At 39.3% G+C, this 19,929-nt stretch overlaps 1 protein-coding gene across 1 annotated transcript in view; it reads left to right on the plus strand.

Moving 5' to 3' along the window:
- Positions 1-3,606: 3,606 nt before the first annotated feature.
- Positions 3,607-19,929, plus strand: part of ntsr1 (neurotensin receptor 1 (high affinity)) — a 91,671-nt gene continuing 75,348 nt past the window's right edge. Inside the window, exon 1 of the mRNA XM_026154669.1 lies at positions 3,607-4,339. Coding sequence (XP_026010454.1) covers positions 3,656-4,339 — 684 coding nt within the window. The 5' untranslated portion in view covers positions 3,607-3,655. The remainder of the gene's footprint in view (positions 4,340-19,929) is intronic.

Below are 19,929 nucleotides of genomic sequence, written 5' to 3' on the forward strand. Positions count from 1 at the left end.
GACAAAGCTGAGAAGGCTAAAGAAGACAGAGAGTGGATATAATGGGCAAAGGATGTTGAATATGGAGCTGTCAGACATAAAGATAAAGAGGGATGGCTGGTTGGTTTGACAGAATAGGATGGTATGGATACAGTGAGGTGGAGGCAGATGTTCTGCTGTAGTCACCCCTAAAGGGAGCTCCTGAAAGATGATGTGCAAATTTAGGTTTGCTTGCAGCTTTCTGTAGCTTTTGTAAGAATATGCTGTATCAATGATGTAGTGATGAGATCTGGCTCTTTTCAAAGATTGTGCTCTTTTGGCTTGTTTCCCTCTTCAGAGCCTTCTCCTAATTTCACAATTATGAATGGTTTGTGTTTTTTGAAGCAATTTTTTCTTCAGTGTTTTCATAAAAACTTAAATTTTATGCATATGCAACTGTTAGGTAGAAAATACATGGAGTTTAAGGCCTGGAAAAAAAGTTTTAAATCTATTGTCCTCCAAAATGGCAAATGGTTGAAAAAATAAATGTAATTTTATCTTAGCATTTTCCAATACCAGTGAAATGCAGTCAGATGCTTCTTTTCATGTTTTACTCATTTCATCACTTTTTAGTGAAAGTAACGTTGAAAATATTGTTATTTTCCCAACATGCTGTCTCTGAAATCGCTGCCCACCTTCCTTCTTTCACATAATGGTCTGTCTTTGCATGTGATTGGCCACATGGTATGGCAATCAAAACAATATCCCATCCCTACATGCATGAGGTCTCAGTAGGGTAGGCTAAAGATGTGGCTCTCCCTGGCTGGAGTCAGCTCTTGTCATTCGCTAGAAAGAATCGACTCTTAGAACCAGCTCATTCACAAACGACACATCGCTACCATTATGGCACCTTAACTTTCGTTTTCTCTAAGGTTCTATTTTCTTTTTCATTCCTTTCTGCCTGTGAACTAAGAATGGGGATGCCATGGAAGACTGTCAGATTTTAAAACGTTTCCCTGCAATACTCTCTAGCAGAACATATTTGCTTCATTTTTTGTTAACTGTAGCTGTGGATAAAATATACATATGTCTGACAAAAAATTGGGGTGGCTTTCACACCAGTTTTATTGTGCCAAAATTTTACTGAGAGACAGCAACATAAGATACTTACAATATAAGTCACAGGGGCACTGCTAAAAGGGTCAACAGCGGACAGTCAGAGACATGACATTTCTTTTAAAAGCTTATATTTTAGATCTTATATTTTAATTATAAAGACTTTCTAAACATTTTATGCTATACCTAAAAGCAGGTAGTGCTTATAAATGACTTTTCAAATTCCCCACATTTTTAACAACAACTAATTCAGTCATGAAGTTTGAATAAGTGCTTAAATTGTCTTTTCATTATTAAAACTAAGAAGCTTCTCCTTACAATTTAATGTTGACACACTGTTTTTCCTTTAAAACAAACCTAGGGTAAGTGACTGCCTAGAAATTGTACATGATTCAAATCTGTTTAAGTTAACTCTGTTACTAAACATTATAAAAAGGAGTTAGCACTATTAGTATTTTTGCCTGCTATTACTATTGGATTGTTATCTTATATCACACCAATAAAATGTGTTTTACAAAAATAGGAGAAGAAGAAAAATATATTTTTTCCACAAACAGTTCAATATTCAATCAATCAATATTATTCTTTAATTTGGTGAATTTGGAAAAAGAAAACACATACAGAAATGTGAAAAAGTCTTGAACCACCCCTCATGTTTTGCTCTCCTCCACGGCGTAAATTAGCCTTTATACATGTTTCATGTTTTTCATGTCCACTTTAAATTGCATCATTAGGCACCTTAGTATCAGCAAGGTGATTCCCAAAGAGCTAATACCTGAAAATTTGCCTGAAAGCATGCTGTACAGTATGTCCATATAAATTTGAGGAAACTGGACAAGTGGAGGTCAAAAGGATAAGCGGTGAACAGTATCTAAAAGTCGTGTTATTAAGCAGTATGAAATAAGGCGCAAAAGACCTGACACAGCACTGGAGACATGCATCTAACCCTAGCCCCTCATTTGATCCACCTACTGTTTGCTGAAGCCTTATCAAAAATGGTCTCAGTAGAAACATGGCTGTTAAGAAGCCAGTAGCAAGTCAGAAGCAACATGTCTTATGAAGTGATTAAACAAAATTTGAAATTTTTGGTTCAAATTATCATTAAGGATGAGGTGAGGAGAATGGTATCACAGTGCGTTTCTATAGTGCGTAACATCAGATTTTGATTGACTATGCAATTTCATCTGGAAAGCATCTGATTGGCAACAGTTTCAATTGTCAGTTCAATGGTGACCCAAAACAAACTGTCAGTGCGGAAAAAGCAGGTCTGGATACAAAAGCATACATCAATCATGAGCTGGCCTCCCAGATCCTAGACCAACATAACATTATTGAAGCAGTGTGGGATCATCCTGACAGAGAGCAGAACAAAAGGCAGCCAACATTTCCTTGAGCCTGAAGAACTATTCCTGAAGCCTCCTTAAAGAAATTACAGGAAAGCTGCCTAAGAGAGTGTTGAAGCATAAAGGTGATCATACCAAATGTTGACTTTCAAGCCTGTTGCAACTGTAAAAATATATGATTGTTTTCCTATCAAAATATACAGAAATCATAAGTGGCTCAGACTTTTGCACCATGCTGAATGTTGCATGTTGGGATTTTTCCTTTCCCCCTTTTTTAGACAAATGACTATGAAATTATCTTTTTAGAGAAATATTATTTTATGAATCCCACAAATCTTAATCATATAACTAAAACAATAGCCACTGTTAAATAATCCACTGGTTCTATTTCTATTCTATACATTTGTATTGCTTTGTAGGGGACCCAGGGCAGCAACCAGAAAGCTATGTTCTGTTTCATCAGAGTTTGGAGGGTGTCATGGACAGGTTGTTGATGCTCAGCAGAGTCACACAACAGAAATTATCTTGCAACACATAAACAATACTTTAAAGCCTTCTGTAATGTATGAGCAACACATGAATAATAGTGAGCACCCAGGCGTGAGGGAAAACTGAAATGATATGCATAGAAGAACATTAAAATATTTAGATGTACAACTTTGTGATAAACAATGTGGGAAAAATGTCAAAAAGAGGTGAGCCTACTGCTGTGAAATAACCATTAGAATCATTTTCTCCTTCTTGTCCAAAGGAGTTCACACTGGGAGTGGATCATGAGCATAATCACTATCTGGGGCCCAGAGTAAAGTCTGGTACCCTGTTGTGGAGTCTCCGACTTACACATAACATCATTTCTTTCTACTTGTAAGGCTGACTGAGAGAAGAAAGAGGACAAAAGCTTCTTGGAGAGAAAGTTAAGGGTTCAAAATAAAATAACAGAGAAAAACAGCAAAGAAGAAAAAAATTATATTAGAACCCATACTTGAAATTAAATTCCTTTAATTCTTGATGCGTTGTTGCATCGCACTGTTTGTTTCCAAGGTGAACCATAAACGGACAAGATGGAACTAACGGACAAAGTGAATGGTCGTGCGTCATCGCAGCAGCACCAATAAGCGAGCACGCCTTCTGTCGTGCCAAATTATAAAGGGTGGTCTCCTCTGACTTAAACCAGAGCGAGTCGCGTCGGCACATATCCACTCGGCTTGCTCAGTTGTACCTTTTCGTTCCATACCTTCATGAAGAAAAGCAGAATGGATTTAAACTTCACGCTCTCGGGGAGTGACTTGATCGGCTTTGGCTCGTTGGCGCAGAAACTTTTTGCGAATAACTCACTGCCTCCATTTGATAACAGCACCGTCGGTCCCACAAGTAATGAGGAGGAACTGGAAGTTAATACGAATGTGTACGCAAAAGTCATTGTCACTATCATTTACTTGGCTCTGTTCGCCATAGGCTTCCTGGGCAACTCCATCACTATTTATACCCTGATTACCAGAAAGACGCTGCAGAACCTCCAGAGCACCGTACACTATCACCTGGCCAGTCTCGCCGTGTCCGACCTGCTCATTCTGATCCTCTCCATGCCCATTGAGCTCTACAACTTTATCTGGTTCCATTACCCATGGGTGTTCGGGGACGCCGTGTGCAGGGGTTACTACTTCCTCCGGGACAGTTGCTCTTATGCCACCGCGCTTAACATCGCCAGCCTGAGCGTGGAGCGCTACATGGCCATCTGCCACCCGTTCAAAGCCAAGAGCATCATGTCCCGCAGCCGCACCAAGAAACTCATCAGCGCCATGTGGCTCGCTTCCTTCGCTCTCGCGACACCGATGCCCTTCATCATGGGCCAAAGGATGCGTAACGGCGAGATGATATGCACCACTGTGGTCTCGCCGGTCACGGTGAAGACCGTGCTGCAGGTGGGTGTCGTGGAAAGCTTTTATTATCGCAATTATCGGTCCCCACTGTGGTTTCTTTACGCATCGAGACAAAGTAAAAATCTACAGTACAAGTAGTACTTGAGCCACAAGTAGTAGGTGAGACGGCTGCGAGGGATCGTTCTAAACATGTGGGAGTGTGTGCTGTAGCGCTTTAAAGAACAGGGCTTTACGCGCAACTTCGCCTTTACCATTATCGTCTGTGCCCATCTATACATGTTGTTGTTGTTGTTGTTTCTTCGAGAAAAAAAACTAAATGGTGGCCTACTCATGAAAACATTTTAGTTATTAAACCGTGTAGGGTCAACGAAGTCTGTCAAAAACAGTGTTTTCCTACTGCAAGCAAATGATCTGCAAATCAGCAAATAATTCTTTTAGTCAAATTATTTAAACTATCGAGTCCTCATTTTTTTTAATATTTATATATATCTGTTGAAAATAAACATTTGGTGAGCAAATTCACTAAAGCCTAAATCATCTTCACATGTGAAGAAAGCACAGCATGTATGCTGCTACAGATGTCTGTGTTGGCTCACTTTCTTCTTTGTTTTTAAGCTGGTAGAGTTCGAATGATTAGAGATTCATTCATAAAGACACTTGAAAGGCAGGTTATAGCTATATTTTTTCACACAGAGCACCAGAGATTTGACCATTACAGCTTAGGCAAGCTGTGAAAATGAAAAAGATCAGGTTCCAAAGATATTCTATTTCTTGAAATGCTTCTTGTAGAAACAATATCAGACCTTGACACTGAATATTGGCAAACTGAATATTTTGAGGGTGGAAGCACCCACAGAACTGCTGTAGGTTGCTTTCATGTAGGGAACTAGCCGTCTTAGTAATACATTATGCACTCTTTGATGGTGACAAGAGAAGAATATGTCACTTTACATTCATTCATACAGTCCATGTTATACGATATGATATAAAAGCACAGGAGGACACTAAGGGAGTATTCTTTTTGAAATTCAACTCATCATCACAGCAGACTAAATATCTTAACACCAGGAACTACAGGTACTGCCAAGGAATAAGAAAAGAAATAGCCACTTCCCAAATTGCTAGAGAACTATAAAATAGAGCAAAATGACAGCATAAAACAACATAAAGCACAATCCTATACACAACCCCCTGACCAGACCAGTTATAAATATAATTCAAATAGGGTGTTGCTGTTCGTTTTTCTTTCTTTAAGGAAGTACAGCAGTTGAAATTATAAGTTACAGCATGCGGGACCTCAATGTGAATCGGTGGTCTGCTTCACAAAAAGAATGGGCCTGTAAGCGGGCATTACAGTTTTATACCACAACAAAAACAAGTATTGTTATGACTATCTTCTTCTGGGAAACTGTCTTCTCCTCTGCGGATCTTCTCCTCCACTCTGTCCACGTCTGACCTCATCTACCATCTGCTCCTTTTCTGGAAAAAGATAGAGAAAGAAAAACACCTCCCTAACCTAACCTTACTGCATTAATATTATCTAACAATTCTCAGCCTACTGATTCTACGTATTATCTAAGACATTCTGTTCGGACTCCCTTGGCCCGGAAAAATATCAGCTAGACTCTAACTCTACATATGATGTGTAAGCATGTTTGCAGAGTCACTCTGCAGCTCTATATGTCAGTCTCAATAATTCAATTCAATCATACCATTGAATTAATGATTTTGACCCTTATTACATGTGAAATGTCACAATGTCAAATGTGAAATTTGACATGCATAATGTGAAACTTATCAATGATGGCCAGCTGTCTGGCCTCAAAACATGACATTACCACCACTGTGTCGCATTTAACCCATGCATCCCTCAATCCAATGTGTCCCCATTAAATTGGCTCTCAACCACCAAAACTTTGAGAATCATAGCTTTAAACTCTGTGAAATTAATGGTAATGGACAGGGACACAAATTAGGGCTAAATATCATGGTTCTGTTTTCTCGAGCAACTGTCTGAAATGCCAGAGAAGAGAGCCTTAAGTGCCTCAGTCCATGGACTATGTGCGTTGTAGGCGGATCTGTGTCTGACAGTAGTTACCCTAGGAATAATCTACAAGTGCCTTATGGCAGTTGTCCTTTGAGCTCTGGATGTGTAGGTGACTGATAGAAGTCAAGACAATGAGCTTTTACTGAGAGCGCGGCACCCACATCTAATGAAAAGATATTTCTCAAAACTGTCTCCAGGCCTTCCCACAGAGCAACAAGCTTAGAGGTTGTGTAAGTGATTAGGCCAGTCTCCCTTCGCTTGACAGTCCACATACTTCACATTGACTGAAAACTTGTTGAGGTTGTGGAGAAAAGCGATTTTGGTTCCAGTGTAATCATCAGCGATCATCATGGTTAGTGCCCCCTGCTTCTCTGCATCATGCTGAATATATTTTTCCATATCTGTTTTTCTGCTCTTTTGATGTCCTTCAATGTCTCATTTTTTGTTTTTTCTGTTTTCATCACTCCTGCATGACTAACTGAAACTGTGCCAAGGATAGGTTATCTAGCATTGCTTTCATTCAGGCTATAAGTGAGCCAGGCTGCATTAAAAAGTCCACATTTTCCACACAGTTCTCTGTAGAAATATAAGTTGGGGTGGTGGGGTCTGGCAGCAGATGGTATCACACAGTCGAATTGCTACAATAACATTTTGAGTGTTTGTGTACATATTCTCTTTTGTCCATCTATGATAGATTCGATGTAAGCGGTTCAGGAGGCACCGTGCTGCACTGCTGCAGTAGAGGGTCACCGCACGCTCGGTCTGTTTGGACAACAGTGCAATACTCTGAAGGGAAAGAAAGGGTGTGTGTGTGTGTGTGTGTGTGTGTGTGTGTGTGTGTGTGTGTGTGTGTGTGTGTGCGCGCGCGCTTGCATGAGAAAATTGAAGAGAAGGAGAATGATGAAGTGGTTAGAGAGTGAGGAGGAAGCCAGAAGGGTGATTAATAAGAGGAGCATGGCTCTAACTCTGCTTGGGTTAGGAGTTCAGTCCTCTTAAAACTGCAGCACAGTGAGTTAAACTGTACTTTAAATGGCAAATATAAATAATGCAGGACTCCTGGATCTGCTTCTTAAAACTGTCAAACAAAATCTCTCAAAAATGTTAAATATTTTCTATACTAATATTTAACTAAGATGTTAGTCCTTGTTGGCATTGTTCTCTCACTAGAGCTAACAACAGCTTACAAATGTGTTGAATATGTCATGGTCCTGGGTCGTGCGACCCAGTGTTTTGTGTTTAGTCTATTTTGATGTTTATTGTTTGTTTAGGTTCATTAAGTTATTCCAGCTCATTTGTAATTATATTACCCTTGTATTAAGCCTCCCTTGCCCTTCATGTGTTTATGTCTGTGTGTCTTGTGTTGTCAAGTTCATGCTGTTGCTTCTGTCATCTTCCACTGTACTCAGTCTCCCTGGTTCGTGCGTTTACCTGTCATGAGTCATGTCTGCATGGTTATGTTTAGTTCATGTCATGTCTAATCTCCATGTTTCCTGTTTTACTTTGAAAGTCTGTATTCAATGTCAGTGTATTTAGTTTCACCTCTCCTGTCCTGTCGTTAGGTTCATGTGTGTCAGCTGTGCTCCCATGTGTGGCCACTTCCCCTGATCATCCCTCATGTGTATTTAGTCTCTGTGTTTCATACAGTCCGTGTCGCGTCGTCTGTGTTCTCACCTCCATGTTTTCCCGGTCAGTCTTTGCAGCGAACATCATAGTCTCTGAGTTTCCTTAGTTTGTCACAGTATTAGTTTTCCCAGTTTAGTTATAGCCTAGCCACGCTATCCTTGCTTTGTTTGTACACCTTGTCTCCAGCCATAATAAAGGCTCGCTTTCTGTTAAGTTCACTCCCGTCTACTCACTTGTGTACGCACCTGGGTCCATTACACACACCATCGCACGGCCTGTCTCTGCATACCGTGACAGTATATGGTGTTGTTCCTACAACATCATAATTAATGTCATTCCAACTGACCAATCAAGTTGCATCAGGACTGGGAAAATGATTTTCCTTCATGGCTTTCCCACATGGCTTACACTGTTAAAGGATCAATTTCAACAAAGCATTAAAAACAAATCATTTAGTAAATGCTGGTATGTTCTAGACACACCAGGTGTCATTTAGCAGCAGTGCATTAGTGAGAAAGTGCAAAGGGTAGCTGCTGTGAAGGTGCATGTATTTTTACTGAACTTCCTCACCAAGTAGTTCTTAGTTCCTAAACCTAAGCAGCGAGTGAGAGTGAAAAAGACAGTAAAACCAAGTGCAAAACACATGAAAAGGAGACTTTATTATTTTTACTTTATTCCACAGCCACCATTGCAACGTTCTTATGCGGCCTTTTCACATCTCTAACATGAGGACTTCCTCTCAGTGCCATTTAAAATGCACTTTTTTTTGTCTTTTTTATAACAGAAATGGCTGAAGATTCTATTCTATTCTGTTCTGGTGACTGTTTAAAATAATTTATTGTCTCATCTCAATTTTGCCATGTCAAAATAAACACAGCAATTTCTGCCGTGTAGCAAAGTTTAATTCTAAAAGAACTTTGGGTTGGTTATGAAAGCATTTAAAGCAACAGAGGCTCTGTATCATTTCTACAATTTAAAAATTAAGAAAATAAAAATAAAAAAGGGAATGCACTGGGGGAAGCACCAGTCATGATCTAGTGAGGCTGTAGTTTGGGTATGTAAGGTGTTGTGGAGATGGACTAAAGCAAAGGACACTTGAGGCGTTTACTTCAAAATGGGATGTGGGCTTATCTAGCTACTTTTGGTGTTAACATTTTAGTACTACAAAGGCAGTTCAGGTCTAACCTATGCTGAAGGAATTGACCTGTTCCAGAGCGGATAAGACATGAACTGGTATAATATCAGTGCATACTGACCAGTCAATTCTCCAGAAAACAAAGTCACCATTCTTGGAAGAATTTCGGATCTGTGTGCACGGACAGTGGGAGGATCCAAAGTTTTGGCTATACTGAACGTTCTTTGTAATACTGGGTCCTAGTATGAAAGGGCCCCTACCCTGTACCTTGACTGCCAACAAAAAAAAGCAACAGGTGTGCAAGGCTAGAATCCAATAGAGTAATTATATTTTATCAATCAGTCAATTTGACCTTTTATCAATTACTTGAAAAAGCTACCCGAGAAACAAATATTTGCTGGGCAAACTAATAGTACTCCGCTAGATCAAAGTTACATACAGATGACAAGAGAATTATTGCCCCCTGTAGAACTGGCAGATTTCATATGTGAAAAAGCACCGTGGCAACATGTATAATTAAACTTCCTGCACCTGAACAAAGTGGATTTTAAAAAGATAACAGCCACAATATTTGGACATTTACCATTAATATAAGTAAATGGAAGAAAACACAAAAGATTTCCAGAATGTTCTTGATGTTTAGTTGGTTTCCTTCCATCATAGAGGAAAAAGAACTGTAAAATGTGTGTGTATGTGTGTAAAATATGCAAGGTAAATGTAAGATGGGGAGAGAAATCTAAATGTGCAAGGATGTGAATTTGTTTTTGTTTTTTTTATTTCTTAATTGTTGCAGAGCGTGAGGAGCCTGAAAGTAAAGAAGACATTCCAGTGTAGCAGGGATTCATCTATATGCAGTATTGTAGTGCAGTACTGCTGTGTGAACTGCTCCTGGGCTGGTATACCTGTGAGCATGTTTACTGCTATTGCACTGAGTGGTCTCAAGCTGTGAGGGAGTGGGTTACTCAGGGTCTCATTGTTAGTGCAGGACATTGACTTTAACCTGACCAATTCATGGAGGGAGAAGGATGTTTACATTTTTTTTCTGCTTGACTGAAATGTTCCTTTCACTGTGTGTTTTTTCCTGCATTGTTAATCGGGGTGTAGTTTTATTTTTCCTTTCCAATAACTGTGCCTCGCAATATTACTTGCATTAGTAATGTCTGGCCACTGTACACATTTTTATGGGCTTTCAAAGTTCAGTACACATGCTGTTTCTTTAAATAGATCTTGAGTGTGAAATAACACTTTCAAATGCATAAAAAATGCAAAAAAACCAAAAACAAAATGTTTAACACTTCATGATCATTCAAATTGAAGGTTTTAGTCTTTTTAGTTACAAAAAGAACATTTAATTCTATACGTTACAGGGCCCTATTTCAGAAAGCAGATTTAGAAAAACATGAAAAAATGACTATGTCAAGCCTAAAAAACTCCAGGTTTTCTCTTACACAAAGTCACAGTTAGGTATTTGTTTGGTGTTATATTTCACATGAGAGTATTTATAATTAAACAGTCATGAATGGTCGCTGGACAATGCCGATTTATTTTCAGCTAAAAATCAAATAGGCTATCTACATTTCTAAAACTTTGTGACTTGTGGACAAGTTCCCCGCTGCTGAACCATTTACTGTGTGTTGCTGCTTAAATAAAATTAATCTGTATAGAGTTCAAATCCAAATTGCCTTTTACCAACTCCCATTTTGACTTCAAGAGACAGAAACCCTCTCTTCTTTTAAGATTTGGCTTAAAACTTTCCTTTTGATAAATTTTATAGTTTGGCTTGGATCACGTGACCCTGAACCCTCCGTTAGTTATGCTGCAATAGTCCTAGGCTGCTGGGCCTTCCCAAGATGCACTGAGTGCTTCGTCTTCATTGGCGTATGTGTTTATACACCACTATGCATTTAATCATTAGTTATTATTAATTTCTGGCTTTCTTCCACCGTGTTTCTTTTGCTCTGTCTCGCTCCCCTCACTGCCAACCAGTCACAGCAAATGGCTGTCATTCCTTCCTCTGTTTGTGCAAGAGGTTTCGTCCTATCAAAAGGGAGTTTTTCTTTCTCAAGGTCTGATTGTTGTGGCTTTCGTTCTATGATTGTAGCATCTTTACCTTGCAATAGAAAGCGCCATAAGATTGTGATTTGGTGCTATATAACCAAAATTGAATTGAACTGAAATGAGATGAACGTAGAATAAAACCTGTAAAAAGGTGGTATTTAGAATACAGTTACTTTGTTGAAATAAATGGATTACACTGCGGTACTTTCCTGTTTCATTTTGTCGCGGGTCAGGACTGTTTGGGTTTTGTTTGACAGCTACGTTCCCTTGTTCCAGGCGGCAGCGTTACGGTTGCCATGGTTGCAGGGCGACGCTCTCTCTCTCTCTGCGACTGTGTGCTTCCTGGGTGAGAGAGCGCCTTTTCGTTGTTGTTGTTGTTGTTGTGCTAAGCTAACAGGCAGAATGCTACAAGCATAGCTCTAAAGAATGTAGCATCATGGGCAGTGTAGTCCGTGTTGCAGGGAGAATGGACTGTCATACACGTTATGGGTCTGTGAGCGCGAGGAGGGAGAAAAAGGAGAGTGGAAAACTACGAGTTGTCATCGAGCAAAAACGGGAGCTGGAAGCATGTAAATATAATAATAACCACTTCAGCCAAGAAGAGTGCCTGACGAGCCCAGTTGTAAGTAAGCTATTAAGACTCGACTGTACACCGTGTTCGTGTTTTCCTCCGAAACAATAAGTTCCGTTGGAGCAGTCTTTCAACGCCTCTCTCTGTCTCTCGCAATAAAAGTTGACCCAGACAACAAAGTAAAGCTATTTTTCGGCTACGAGCCGACAGGGACCCCGCCGTATTAGTCAGAGGTCCCTTTACTACAGTTCGGAGTCGCGGACCTTCAGTAATAGTAATAAATCACACAGCAATAGTACATTCACGTTGTTGTAAAAAGCATGATAATATATTAAGTAATCCAAAGTATTCAGAATACGTTACTGTCATTGAGTAACGTAACGGAATACGTTACAGAATACATTTTGGGGCATGTATTCTGTATTCTGTAATGGAATACATTTTAAAAGTAACCTTCCCAACACTGGCTACAACATAGTCTCAAAAATGATTTTACAAAGTTACATAGCATCTGCTTTGTGACCAAAAGTATGGTTGATCAGCTGAACACCCAAGAGTCAGCTGGTTGATTGAATGGCCTTTGTACTGCAGAATTAAGTCTGAATCTCACTATTGTCCTGTGTGTCTTCATGAAGTAAGAACCCGTGTTTTAAACATCCCTTCTCCGACTATAGTATATCCCGCCTCTCGTGCCTGGTCTTCCTCTTCACAGGAATTGGTCAAGACCTTAATGGACTGCAAGAAAAACAGAGCCTTGGTTATGTTTACATTCTCATAGCAGTGGTAGTTGAAATCTAAATGACATAATAAAATTTGGCCTCTCTACCAGCCTCATTGAAAGCAACAGAGTGTATTCACTCAAGTGCTGTGCTGCTTTGAAGCCCCTGCTGGTATTTGACATTTGATTTTCTAGCTCCATACAGAGGCTACTTTATGACAACTCTCGACAGATCTTTTAGATCTGTTTTACTAGTGTGTGTGCGTTACTAGTGTGTCTTGTTGCTTCTCACTTGTTATAGTTATTTTTGGCTTGGAAGAAGCAAGCTGTGTAGGGTTGACGATTATTTTCCTAGTAGTTGACGATTATTTTCCTAGTAATTCCTTCCTCCCACAATAGGAATTTTCAGGATCAGATGGAGATTCATCACCAATGTCTTGCGTTGTCTGTACTGCATGTGAGAAATATTTAACTGATTTCTATTTGTAAAATGTTCGCATAATCAAACTCACTTCAAATCCTATTTGTGGCTAGTATTAAATCACTACAGAAGATATGCAGTCGTGGTCAGAGGTTTGCACACACTCATCATAGGCATGAATGTTGTGTTATTTTACATTTTTAATGATTGATGAATTGCACAGCATACATATTTAATAACTTGAAAAAAAAAAACAAGATTTGGGTGCACAAGTTGGAATCCACACAGGGTCATAGTACACAAACACTCTCACTAATATTTGGTTAAATGTCCATTAGCAATTTGCAACTCAATTAGGCAATTTTGATATGAACATAAACAAGCTTCTGACATAACTCTGGCTGAATATTAGAATCCTTTTCTTGGACATAATTGGTAGAATTAAATTAGTTAATTTCCTGGTAGTATAGGCCACAGTAAGGTTGATATCAGGGCTTTCAGAAGGTCATTCCAGAGGCCTAATGGGTCATTTCTCATTTCTTTTTCTTTGCTAACCTCTTTCTTTGAGTGCTTTCTTGTACTTCCTCATTCCACCATCAATTCTCCTTGTCCACTTTCTTCTGTCTCTTGCAGATTTTGCCTTCTGCATAAGATGAAGTCCACCTGTTTGCACCTTCCTCTACTCTTTTGTTACTCTGTTTCTCCCTTTTCTTAAATTACATGTTCACGACAGCCATTTCCATCCTCCATCATTGTAAAAATCCACCACCATCTGCCTGTCTTCTTTTATCTCCTTAACAAAAAATAATTTAGAGGGAACAGTTGTGCTCTTCATATTACATCACCTCTCCATCTCTCTGCACGTATCTGCTCCACGCCATGTGCATGATGGAGAATAAAGAACTGCAGCAGAGTCTTGAAGTAAAATCATTGCAATAGAGAAACAGACACACCTATGTCATCGAAAAAGATAAGGCAGAAAAACTTTGTTTCCCATTGCCAACTTCAAAGTTAGCTAGGTCGCATTGATGCAGGAACTTTTATTGATTAAACTTTTTTAGGTGAAAATGTTGATGACTGATTTCTTCATGTGTCTTCTTGCATATGTGAAAAACTGATACTGGTTTTATTTTTGAGGAGTTCATTAATATATAGTTAAGTTTAAAATGTGTAATTTCGAACCACTTACAAATTATAAGCATAAGCTCTCTTAACTTGAAACAAGTCTTGGGATGAATCAACAACTGAGAATTTGCTAAATTATTATAGTGTCACTGACTATGACTTTAACCACAGAGCTGACAGAAAGTACTGAGTCCAAAGACCGCTTCACAGAAAAAATGTTTTGGTGACATTATATTATATACATTATATACATTTGTGTGCCACCAAGTTCTGAAGACCAGGTACTTTGATTTGGTCTACAGTTTAAAAAGTCAGCCTTACCTTCTCATATTGTGTAGTGACTTAAAAGTATATTCTTCTATTGGAGCTCAGGGCTTTTGTTTTTGTTTTGTTTTCTCAGATACCTCCCCATAAGAATTAAAAATTATGACAAGTTATTTGGTACTGAACATTTATTGTGAAAAAAAAAGAGAGAGAGCAAATCTCTCAATTTGCATTGTAAATTTTATAATATTTGAAATAGTGTAAAAGCATATTTGTATTTCTCTGGGTTCTGCTTTAAGGATGTTAGACATAACACCAGACAAAAAACTGATTTGTTTACGTCAGGGATTGGGTCTGCATACAATTATAAAACAGCACATGACATGTGGCATGTAGCCTCTGCAGAGTGTTTTGTTTAAACTATGTCAACATTGATACAAATATTTGGATTATTCCCTGCTGAGAGTGACAGAGAACTATTACAATCTCCTAGTTTTACGAGCACAGTGTTCCCATAATGGCCTCAAACTGGCCATTATGGGAACACTGTGCTCGTAGAACAGATAAACGGCCTCTCAATTGGTTGTAAACAGCATGCCACCACCGCCACTGCCCGTTTTCTATTGTGGTCTACTAGATTCTGATCTATTGTGTTTACTGCTTCTCTTCATGAAATTCACAAAATAGATAAAATAGCTACAAATTTTAACACACTGCATTGACAAAAGTATTCACTTACACATTCAAATCATTGAATTCAAGTGTTACAATCACTTCCATGGCAACAGGTGTATAAATCAGGCACCTATGCATCCTATGCTTTTATACACATTTGTGAAAGAAGGGGTCGCTCTCAGGAGCTCAGTGAGTTCCAGGATGGTTAGGTGATTGGATGCCACCTGTGCAACACGTCCATACGTGAATTTCCTCACTATTAAATATTCCACAGTTAGCTTATAATATTATAATATAGTATTATAACAGAGCGGGAGCTATTGGGAATGACAGCAACTAAGCTAGTCAATCGCTATAGACCTCTAAACTTCATGTGGCCTTCAGTTCAGCTCAAGAACAGTGTGTGCAGAGAGTTTTATGGAATGGGTTTCCATCGCTGCTGCATCCAAGCCTTACATCACCAAGCACAATGCTAAGTGTCAGATACAGTGATGACGTGTTTTCAGGAGCAACGAATCATGATTCTCCGTCTGGCAAGCTGATAGACAAGTCTGGGTTTGGTGGCTGCCATGAGAATGGTACATGTCTGACTGCACTGTGCCAAGTGTAAAGTTTGATGGATGGGGTATATAGTGAGTGGTTGTTTTTCAGGGTTTGGGGCTTGGCCCTCAGTTCCAGTAAAAGGTCTCTTGATGCTTCAGCATACCAAGACATTTTGGACAAAAAACCTGTGGAAGGGGTTGGCCGACATCTTATTAAACACTATGGATTAAGAATGGACTCTCACTTAAGTTCATATGCATGTAAAAGCAGACAAGAGCAAATACTTTTGGCAATATAGTACATATTCATACATGAAGGCCAGTTATATTGACAGTCTTAAATAACTAAAACATAGTAACAATACTTGAATACTGGATTTAGAAGGAGTAAAAAGACACAAAGGACACACTTGCATCCTCAATTATAGCTCCAGGTGCATGTTAGGGATTGAGAAATCTTTAAACCTTTGTGTGGTCTTCATAGACAGTGTTATTTCATAACCACAGTTCAAAACAGAAGATGGCTGTACCAACATACAGCATATGATGGTGGTAAAGCATATGTTCCTCCCATCCAGGCAACCATTATAACGTTTGGCAATGACGGTGCCCTTCCAGATCTGTAAAATGACAATTCCATAGGCACTGATACATCCCCATACCACCAGAGATGCAAGCTTTTTATGTGAGTGCTTTTTTAGTATCACTTACTTTTCTAGCCCTTTGTTGTCCTCTTCCAAACTTTTCTGAGACATGTTGCTGCCATCAAATCCTGTCCCAATATTTTTTTTCGCAAAATGTCTAAATTTAAACATTTAATATGCACTCTCTTTTATTGTGAATAAAATATGTGTTTATGAGATTTTTACTGATTTTTGGGGAGAAGTGAGATTGTGCATTTAATATGAAAAGAAAAAGCTATGATACACAGTTGACTGTGAACTGAAGAGGAGGCAACATAGATATAAACAATATCCCTGTTCTAAGGTTTTTTGCCAATAAAAACCCTTCTACATTCTAAAAGAAGGAAAACCATCCAAAAGTTTGAATACTATTATGTGAGCAAACTGATAATAGTGTTCAAAGATCAATATTTAGGTTTTCTATTAATGAACATTCAATGAACAATGAACATTCAGTTTCATTGTAGCCTTTCCAGTCTGGATATTATCAAGCCCTACTCAGAAAGATCTGTACAACAGAAAAGCATAATTTATATACAAAGTGAAAAATAGTGGACCTGCTATTGAACCTCAATACTTACTTGATTATAAGCAACCATAATTTGAACTCTATCACAGTTATATAAGATATTTGATTAAAGCTGGTTGTATCAGACATCCTAGCCCTATTATTATTTCACAAATTGTCAAGAGAAATATACAAACAGTGCAGCAGAGTCTGACGTTTTGTCAAATGAGTTATATAGGTAATGGATTGTGATTGCACTGGTTTTTAAAGCCTCACTGCTATAGTAGATGATACTGTTATGCTCAAAAACTTGTTGTCTCAACACCAGATCCAGATATCCATGGTTGGCTAATCTTTCCCCTGGAAAATGTCCTATTCTATATCTAAGTTTGATTTTTATATCTAACAAAAACCCTGCCTCTCGCCCTATGACAGCTTGGATCGGGTCCAGCGCCCCATGTGACCCTGAGAAGGATAAGCAGAAGCGAATGGATGGATGGATGGACAAAAAGATGACAAGTTTTTTTTTTCTTTAGGCTTTTAAAAAAAGGCTTCACTTCTACCTCATTTTAAGCTATTGCCAGTTGAATTATACAATGTGCTCATATTTTTGTAATGCTGTTCTAGTGTTGTTGACCGTTCAAAGGGCTTTGGACTACAAGCCATATAATCAAAAACTATGATATTTTCACCTGCAACTCAAAAAATTCAAAAACCAACACTTCTCTGCCAGAACATTACAAGGAAGCTCTGAGTAACATGGCAGATCTGAAAGCGTGGCTAATGGAACTAAAGACATTTAGAGCTTTGATCTAAACTTGACAGTATCGATGACCACTTCGTTAGGAATTGCAACGCTGTCACAACCATTGCCAGTAACATGACAGAGACGAAACAAAAAGTTGATTGCCATACCACAGTGACTGTGGTAAAACAGTGACTGAAAATTCAGTAACATTTTATAGTATATAGTATAGTCCTGAATTACCAAAGCAATTAAACATCCATCCATCCATCTTCTTCCGCTTATCTGGGGCCAGGTTGCGGGAGCAGCAGCCTAAGCAGAGAAGCCCAGACCTCCCTCTCCCCAGCCACCTCCTCCAGCTTGTCCGGGGGAACACCAAGTTGTTTACAGGCCAGCCGAGAGATATAATCTCTCCAGCATGTCCTGGGTCTGCCCCAGGGCCTCCTCTCGGTGGGACATGACGGAACACCTCACCCAGGAGGCACCCAGGAGGCATCCTTGTCAGATGCCCAAACCACCTCAACTGCCTCCTTTCTATGTCGAGGAGCAGCGGCTCTACTCTGAGTCCCTCCTGGATGGCTGAACCTCTCACCCTATCTCTAAGGGAGAGGCCAGCCACTCTTTGGAGGAAGCTCATATTTTATCCGCAATCTTCTTCTTTAGGTCACTACCAACAGCTCGTGACCATAGGTGAGGGTAGGGACGTAGATCAACCAGTAAATCAAGAGCTTTGCTTTTACACTCAGCTCTCTCTTCACCACGATGGACCAGTACAGCATTCGCATCACTGCGTCTGCAGCACCAATCTGTCTGTCAATCTCCCATTCCCTTCTATCACTTATGAACAAGACACCAAGATACTCCACCTTTTTCCGGCTGAGGACCATGCCCTCAGCAATTAAACAAATCTGAACCAAAGAAGAAATGTATGTTAGCTGGTAAATACTGAAGGAATTCATATAAAAAATAGTACTGGCTTGTTGAACTTGGATACCATACCATTAACAGAACTTTTGAGAAAAAAAGGCTTACAAACAAAATGTAAAATGTGCTCATCAGCTGCTTCCTAGCCTGATATTACTCGTTCTTCAGCTTGATGGCTCCGTTCATTCTGGTGTCCATCATCTGATTTTGGGCATTACCATCACAACAGGCACCAACCATTTTGCAGCCACAGCTCCTTGGAGCAGCGTCAATAGTATGGTCCCTTTGGACTTAATGTCCTCAGACTCCCCCAGCATGGTAGAGTAGAGTTTTTGCTGGGGGTGGGAGAATATAAAAAATTGCAAGTTTGAATGCCAGGGGATTAAGTAAACTGAAAAGAATTGAAGAAGGTCATAACTCAGATCATCCATGAGAGAGTTGCAGATATAAAATTGGTACAGAACAGATGGCCCAGTCAAGTGATACATACAGTTTCTTAAATTTAAACTTTAAAACTTAATTTTGTAAATTTCATGAAAATTTACAATATATGTGCAAAGCAGAGCATGAGCTGGCCTCCAATGATGACGTTTTCTTTGTGTCTTTTTGGCTTCTCAGTAGGAGATAGGCAAAAGTGAAAGAAACAGCTGTAGTTAACAGACTTTGCATTACTTGTGTTTTCTTCTTGTCACATGTTGTTTCCCTCTTCGTTTATCATTTTGTATTCCTCTCATATTCGTTACTGTACCAATTGCTCCCAGTTTTAGATATGAGAAAGGAAAAGGAGACCGATGTAAAGAAGGGCTTACCAACGGGGGTAAAAAACCCAAAACATTTTGTGAAATGAGAAATTCTCAAAATAACCATCATCTTCAGATCAGTTCTTTTAAGGCGAGTGTACATTATAGATTCAAAAGTGAAGCAGTTGTGTCAAATTAAGATGTTTTTAGCACCTAATCCAGGGGTGTCCAACTCCAGCCCTCGAGGGCTGGTGTTCTGCAGGTTCTAGATATCACCCTAGGTCAACGCACCTGAATGAAATGATTAGTTCATTAACAGGCCTCTGGAGAACTTCAAGACATGTTGAGGAGGTCATTTAGTCTTTAAATCAGCTGTGTTGGATCAAGGACACATCTAAAACCTGCAGGACAGGACACCCCTGAGGACTGGAGTTGGACACCCCTGACCTAATCTAAGTCAGGCTGATCTATTCAATTCAATTCAATTTTATTTATATAGCACCAAATCACAACAACAGTCACCTCAAGGCGCTTTATATTGTACAGTAGATCATACAATAATAGATACAGAGAAAAACCCAGCAATCATATGACCCCCTATGAGCAAGCACTTTGGCGACAGTGGGAAGGAAAAACTCCATTTTAATCCGATCGTTCAGTCTGACGTCACTAGCCGTGTCTGGGCCTAAACTCTGCTGCAGGTCCATATATCAAATGATCACTGTGGCATTACTGAGAGTTAAAACACTGTCTTAAGTCTTTCATCTTTAATAAAATTATCAGCATTCTGCTCTACCAGGTGTAACAACTGAGTTTAACATCCAGGCATCCATGAAAACGGAATTTATGACAT

The sequence above is a fragment of the Astatotilapia calliptera genome, chromosome 20 (assembly GCF_900246225.1).
Source record: "Astatotilapia calliptera chromosome 20, fAstCal1.2, whole genome shotgun sequence".
NCBI lineage: Eukaryota > Metazoa > Chordata > Actinopteri > Cichliformes > Cichlidae > Astatotilapia > Astatotilapia calliptera.